Source organism: Gossypium hirsutum, chromosome D09 (assembly GCF_007990345.1).
Source record: "Gossypium hirsutum isolate 1008001.06 chromosome D09, Gossypium_hirsutum_v2.1, whole genome shotgun sequence".
In the NCBI taxonomy this organism is placed as follows: domain Eukaryota; kingdom Viridiplantae; phylum Streptophyta; class Magnoliopsida; order Malvales; family Malvaceae; genus Gossypium; species Gossypium hirsutum.
Window position 1 is genome coordinate 34,403,155 of NC_053445.1, and position 7,681 is coordinate 34,410,835.

General features: G+C 37.4%; 1 protein-coding gene across 1 annotated transcript; it reads left to right on the forward strand.

Moving 5' to 3' along the window:
- The first annotated feature begins 927 nt into the window (after window positions 1-927).
- LOC107891761 (protein STICHEL-like 3) lies at window positions 928-7,345 on the forward strand. The gene is made up of 7 exons (XM_016816653.2): window positions 928-3,502; window positions 3,766-3,985; window positions 4,136-4,636; window positions 4,927-5,563; window positions 5,963-6,026; window positions 6,239-6,327; window positions 6,546-7,345. Exons 1-7 carry the CDS (start codon window positions 1,505-1,507, stop codon window positions 6,550-6,552), a joined length of 3,516 nt encoding a protein of 1,171 aa, XP_016672142.2. The 5' UTR covers window positions 928-1,504; the 3' UTR covers window positions 6,553-7,345.
- The last annotated feature ends 336 nt before the right edge of the window (window positions 7,346-7,681 follow it).

Below are 7,681 nucleotides of genomic sequence, written 5' to 3' on the forward strand. Positions count from 1 at the left end.
ATTAACAATAATTCTTATACCAATCAAGTTAAGACTCAATCGACATAAAATCAAAGAAATTAAATAATAATAATAATAATAATAATTAGTTAATAGAAATTGTACCATGTTGGTTGGAAAAAAAGTCGCTTCATACAACCATAACATACCAACAAGAACATCATATTCTCAAACATAGTGGTTACTTTCTAGTCGTCATTTTAACCAAAACTAAATCCAAATAGATCGATGTTTGAGTCGAAATTATTATTCATTAAAAAAGTAAATTACATTTCGGGTTATTAAATTATTAGTAATTTTACGTTTTGGTCACTTAATTTTAAAAAATTATAAAATTATCACTAAATTATTTAAAAGTTTTTATTTAAGTCACTAAGTAGTTAAATTTTTCTTTGAAAGTCCAACTAGTGAGCTTTAAATGACGATTCAATAATCTACGATGCATTAGTATCTACTGACAAGTAGAACATACCTTAGATCCAAGTCGATTTGATAGTTATTGTTGGAGGTCGAAGAAGAAATTTGTGTGGATTTTAGTTAGTAGTTTAATAAAAAAAAATTAAATTATTAATAATTAGGCCTAAATTTTGAAATTTGAAAAATAAAAAGACAATTTTTAAAAACAAAAGTATAGAGCTAAATTCTAAATTAAAGAATAAGATAAGGAGTATGGCATATTTTAACAGCAAAGAAAATCAAGTCAAAACCCTTTCATGTAAGATTATGTGTAACATGTATCATATATAGTACACACATACATATATACAAAATGAATTTGCATGCTTAAACAAATGGACCCATCACTTTATTGGCATCATGTTGTGTTATACAGAGATGTGTATTTTTCTGAGTTCTTTGTCTGTACCGTAACATATCTCTAACATTACACTACTTTGTTTTGTAGTGAACACATTATAAACACACTTAAAAAATACTCCACTCAACTACTCTCTTTGGCTCAAGGGAAAAATTAAAAGTACCATTTTTACCACCTCCTTTTTTTAAATATTTTCGTTTCTGTAGAACTATCGTTTTCTTTGGAAAGAAAGAGGATAGTTTGAGTGAAAGAACATGTGAAGTAAGGTGGCAGACAAAGAAAGAGAAAGAGAGGGATCCATGGGGGATTCTTAATGATGGGAACGGTTCAATTTGCTTTTTTGAGGTTTATCAGGTGATTTCTATGAAGAACACCGTCCTTGAAAAAACTTTTTTTTTTGCTTAATTTCTCTTCTTTTTTGGCGAAATCATGGGTTTTCTGGGTTATTTTTTTTTTGGTTCTATGATTCGTTTTTGCATGTTTCAAGTTCTGGGTTTTGTTCCTTCGATTTAGCTTAAAGAGCTTTTTTCAATGGGGTAATGGTCCTTGAAAAAAATGAGCGCTTTGTGCTTGATGAAAGATCTATGAGAGCTTTAAGTATGTTAGTTTAACTTTTAAGACAGTTTTGGTGAATAATTTAGTGGGGATGTGAGGAAGTTTGATGCTTAGCTATATATTGAAAGATTAATGACCAGGGTGATTGGAGATAGGATACTTAAGGATGCCAATGGTGATATCAGTGGTCATCTACGAAACCATATTCATTTGACTAATTGTATTCACTTGAAGAATCATATGCATAAACATAGTCCTATGTTGGCTGACCGATCACTTATGAGGGACCTTATGGTCCTTCGAAGATCCCGGTCCCTTAGGGACCCTTCTGCCAGTCCTCAATCATGGCAGTCACCTCCTGTTGTTGATTTGGTTTCGAAGAACGATGATGATGAGGGCATTGAGAGGCACAGGGATGAAAGGATGCTTTCGGTAAGTTCACCGCCTTTAGTTAATTTCGCAAATTCGAAAGTTGTTCCAGTTGAGGTCAATGAAGGTGAACCTGCAATTAGTGATCATAGTAGTAAGACTGGAACTAGAGATAGTAGAAAAATTAGGAGAGAAGAAGCTAGTAGGCGAAGTGGTAGGGTTGATCTTTATGGTGAAAATAAGGAGCCTGAAGGGTTTACCTCGCGTAATTCGGGACGGAAGGATAGGAAGAGTAGAAAACAAAAGGGGAAGCAAACACAAGGTGTTCGACTTAAGGCTCTATCTGAGAAGTTGAATTATCCTCCGTTGGATAGTGATGATGTGGCATCTTCAAATATCCACCTTCGTGGAAGGCATTTTAGACCGGAGAAACCCAGTGTGGAACCTGAAGTCAGCATTCGTGGATTAAGCAGGGTGAAAAGATGCAAATTTCGAGGGGCAAGAAGAGCTTGCACTGCCTCATCTTTTAGAGAGGTGGGTGGTCCAAATGAGTTGTCTGTGGCTTCTAACTCATTTGCTCAGGGTTCAGTGTACCCAAAGTATGGTGCGGAAGAAGAAGAAGAAGAAAAAGAATATGATGAGCGAAATGTCACTCAGACGCCTAATTGTGGGATCCCTTTTAATTGGTCGAGAATTCATCATAGGGGCAAATCTTTCCTTGACATTGCAGGAAGGCATTTCTCTTGTGGTTTATCAGACACTAAGCTAAGGAAAGGTGGGGCAGGTCCCAATGGAAGAAACGTTACCGGAATGCCTGTGGAATCCGATCAATCAAGCTCATCTGCAAAACCCAATGCTGAGGTGCTGCCCCTTCTGGTTGAGGCATCTGGATCTCAGGACAGTGCAGCGAATGCTGGTTGGTCGAATGACTATTCAGGGGAGCTTGGTATATTTGCTGATAATTTATTGAAGCGCAATGTTGATTCTGACCTTGCTTCTGAAGCTGGATATGGTGATAAACGCAAATTAAGCCGGAACCTTCATGGCAGGCACCAAAATCTGACTCAGAAATACATACCGAGAACTTTTAGAGACCTTGTTGGACAAAATTTAGTATCACAAGCCCTTTCAAATGCTGTCGTGAGAAGGAAGGTAGGATTACTATATATCTTTTATGGACCTCATGGAACCGGAAAAACTTCATGTGCTCGGATTTTTGCTAGAGCTTTGAATTGTCAGTCACTTGAACAACCCAAACCCTGTGGCTTTTGCAATTCTTGTATCTCACATGACAAGGGGAAGAGTCAAAATATAAGGGAAGTTGGTCCTGTTGGTAATTTTGACTTTGAGGGTATTATGGATCAACTTGATAATATGACAATCACTCGGCTGCCTTCACAGTACAGAGTTTTTATATTCGACGACTGCGATAGTTTGTCCACTGATTGTTGGAGTGCCATATCAAAGGTCATTGATCGAGTGCCAAGGCGTATAGTTTTCATTTTTGTCAGTTCAAGTCTTGATATTCTGCCTCATATAATCGTGTCCAGGTGTCAGAAATTTTTTTTCCCGAAACTGAAGGATGCAGATATCATTTATGCATTGCAACGGATTGCATCCAGGGAGGATATTGAAATCGAGAAAGATGCTCTGAAACTGATTGCATCGCTATCGGATGGGTCTCTGAGGGATGCTGAGATGACACTAGAGCAGCTGTCTTTGCTTGGGCAAAGAATTTCTGTTCCTCTGGTCCAGGAACTGGTGCATTTTCCTAAACTAATTACAATGTAGTATGCATTGGTTAAAATTTTCGGATTTCAAATAGTTCTCTTTGAAAACTGCCCTCTGTTATATGCTCATCATATATTCCGGTTGAATTATTCTTCTAGGTGTTGTACTGTTTTCGCTACTGTGTTGTCTGTTTGCTCAACCTTGTACTCGATCTAATCCAATTGTTCTTTCATTTACGATTAGCTGATATTGCTACATATGATTGCTCTAACTTTTATGGATGTGATTCGCAGGTCGGTCTTATCTCTGACGAAAAGTTGGTTGATCTTCTTGATCTAGCATTATCTGCGGATACAGTAAACACCATAAAGAGCTTGAGGGTGATAATGGAAACTGGTGTGGAGCCTTTAGCATTGATGTCACAACTTGCTACAGTGATAACCGATGTTCTTGCTGGCAGTTATGATTTCTCTCAAGAAAGGCACAGAAGGAAGTTCTTTCGACGACAGCCATGTGAGTCTTAAAAGAGAAAGTTTCTCTTAGTTTATGATAATGCTAAATAATTGGCTAAACCATCTATTTCCACTTGACTTCTAGTAATAATTGTGTGTATATATATTATGCTCCCCCTAAAGTTTTGTATTTGCAAATCCTACAATCCAGTGTCCAAAGAAGATATGGAGAAACTACGACAAGCATTGAAAACGTTATCTGAGGCTGAAAAACAACTGAGGATGTCAAATGACAAATTAACATGGTTAACGGCAGCTTTGCTTCAGCTTGCTCCTGATCAGCAGTATATATTGCCTATTTCTTCTTCTGATACCAGTTCTCGTCATAGTCCATTGCCTCTAAATGATTTGGGTGGAAGAGAAATAGTCCGTAAAGGTGGTGAGCTTGTCGAGCTGCGTAATAACAACACTAGAGTGTTGTCAACGAATGCTAGGCCTGAAAATCTCTATGCCGGAAGTTCAGCGGATTTTGAAACCAGTATCATGAAGGGTAAGAGACATGCTTTTGCTGGGATGGCTCCTCAAAGTGTTGCAGAAAATCACAACGGAACTGAAGGAATTTGGTTGGAAGTGCTCCAAAAGATTCAAGATGATAGTCTGAAAGAGTTTTTATATCGAGAAGGAAAGTTGATCTCTGTCAATCTTGGAGCAGGTAAACTCCTTGTAAGCTTTACGCTCATTTTTCATGTATTGATCATAAAGCCGTAACATACTTTTAGTACCGATACTACTATGACCGAGAAATTTTAGCAACTTGGGGCCATAATGATTCAGTCATTGATGGTCAATGGCTTTATGGAATTTAATGTTCTTGGTCAAGGCAGAATAGGATATTCTGAAATTTAGTTTCAACTCTTCTTTCTCTTCTAGAATGATAGATTTATGATCCACCATCCAAGTTTTGCATATTAATTAGACTTGAAATTTGTTCTTTTCTTTCAGCTCCAACTATCCGGTTGACGTTCAGTTCACAGGTGACTAAATCTAAGGCGGAGAAATTTAGGGGGCATATTTTACAAGCATTCGAGTCAGTTCTTGGTTCTCCTGTGACAATCGAAATTAGATGTGAGGCAAAGAAAGATGTCTATCATGGACTTCTTGATATACCACCTTCAGGGGATGGTCCATCTCAAATAGTCATGGATCCGGAGTCTAATTCCAGAAATAGGATGCCTAGTGCATCTTTTGGTGATATTAGCAAAAAGCCTATGAGAGATAGTGATGCCGGGGTCAGCCCCCAAGCTCAGCTGTTGCACCATGAATCTCTTGAAGCCAGACGGAGTGAAATTGTTGTAATACCAACTTCTCTACGAAAAGCGAAGGATAATGAACATGCCAGCAACGTAGAATCTAACCGAATAGATTCAACGGTGGCCGATGCTGCAGCTTATAGGAAATCGACATCAGCATCTACCTCGGGAAGACGGAAAGCTGGGGAGCTAAGTCAGAGTCATAGCATTGTTCGAAGTAAGGTATCCCTTGCACACGTAATTCAGCATGCCGAAGGACGTAAGCAGCGAAATGAATGGTCAAAGCACAATGCAATGTCCATTGCTGAGCAGCTTGAAAAGGAAAACCTGTACGTATATTCATTGCTTTTATGGGTTGAAGTTGCTTGATAATTTGTTAAGCAGCTCAATCCCTAGTTTTATTATCATAACTATTTTAGGAAATGCTAGGTAATCCTCGGTTCTGGATACAGGTTTGTGTCTGACATGGGTTTATGCAACTTGTTCCATGCTTTTTCGTGTATTTGGAGGATCCTTGAGAGCAATAACTTCATACCCATAATAAAAAATAGGGCAGACATTGGTAGTTCAAGCAACATGAAAAGTCCAAGTAACATGGAATCCCAATAACTTTAATTAACCATTAGTCATCGAAGGATCATACTATGACAAAAATTTAGAATAAATTAGAATATTGATAATTTTCTGCTGTCTTAAACGAAGAATTAACGTGTATTTGTAAATTTCAGGAGATTGGAACCTAGGTCAAGAAGCTTGCTTTGCTGGAAAGCATCTAGAGTAACTCGTCGGAAGGTAATGTTATTTAGACTGGTACGAGTGGTGGATATGTATATGTGCCTTACATAGGTGTATTCGATAGGGTTCTTAAGGGTTATATCTCAATACCCGTATTCAAATACACGTCGAAAATGGGTGTCAGGCAATGGTACTTCAAGAGAAAATGAGACACTGCGATTTACCAATGCTTGATCTTGCTTTTTGAGATGTTTCTTTATGTCCCACAGCTCTCTCGATTGAAGACTCGGACACGAAGACCACATCCAATATTGAAGCTTGTATTGTGTGGAAAATGTCTCTCTTCAAAATCTTCTAGGTAAGAACAAGAAAAAGAAATTTGGATGGCTTGGAATGGTTTATGCATGTATTCGAATTCATATTAATTTTGTAATTAGCTATTTTCAATCTGTTTATGAGCTTGATTCAGTGTCAAATCTTTTTCGTCAGATAAATGAAATTCGATCAGTTCTTGATACATGTATTCAACTCAGCCTCAACACATATTTATAATGAAAGTTTATCATCTTTATGCAGACGTTGATGTTGTCAAGCCTTCTTCCATCTTCCATCCGACCATGGTTGATCACGGATTTGATTTCCGCACTCAACGGCACATATCCATCAGTTCATGAGACATGCATTCAGCTCAGCCTCAGCACATATTTGTTGTGAAATTTTTTCATCTTTATGCAACCATTAATGATGTCGATCCTACTCCCACTTCCAGTCTGACCATGGTTGATTGCGGATTTGATTTCCGTGAGCACATATCCATCATTTCATGATACATGCATTCAGCAAAGCCTCAGCACATATTTGTTGTCCATAACCTTGTCTAACCTTCTGGTTCTGTCCAACCATGGTTGATTGCGGATTTGATTTCCACACTCGATGGCAAATATGCATTCGGCTCAGCCTCAACACGTATTTGCAATGAAATTTTATCATCATTATGCAGACATTAATGCCATCGAGCCTTCTTCCGCTTCCATCCAACCATGGTTGATTGCGGATTTGATTTCTGTATTCAATGGCCCATATCCATCAGTTCACTATACATGCATTGAACTCAGCCTCAACACATACTTGTAATGAACTTTATCATCTTTATGCAACTATTAATGTCGTCAGGCCATCTCCGACTTTCACCCGGCCAAATATTGACTTCAACAGTATGATGGTTGATTGCGGATTTGATTTCCGTGATCAATGGCACATTCATCTGTTCATGATACATGCATTCAACTTGGCCCCAGAATGTTTTTGTACTGAACTTTTTATCGTCTTTATGCAACCATTAATGTCGTCGTGCCGGCAGAAGATGACTTACACCCTATGATGGTCAGTTCCGAATTTGATTTCCGAGTCCGATGACACATATCCATCAATTCATGATACATGTATTCAGCTCAGTCTCAGCACATATTTTTTGTGAATTTTTATCATTTTTATGCAACTATTAACGTCGTTTAGTATATCGGACTTACTAAAAATAAATTAAAAAAGGGATGTTTATTTATTAAATCCTGTAATTTTTACGAATTTGAAATTTAGCTTTTGTATTTTTATTTTTAGGAATCTTATTTCTGATTTCAAAATTCAAGTTAAATTTGAATCTTATATATATATTTTTTTAGTTAAATTTATTGGCATGACATTTTAAAATAAAA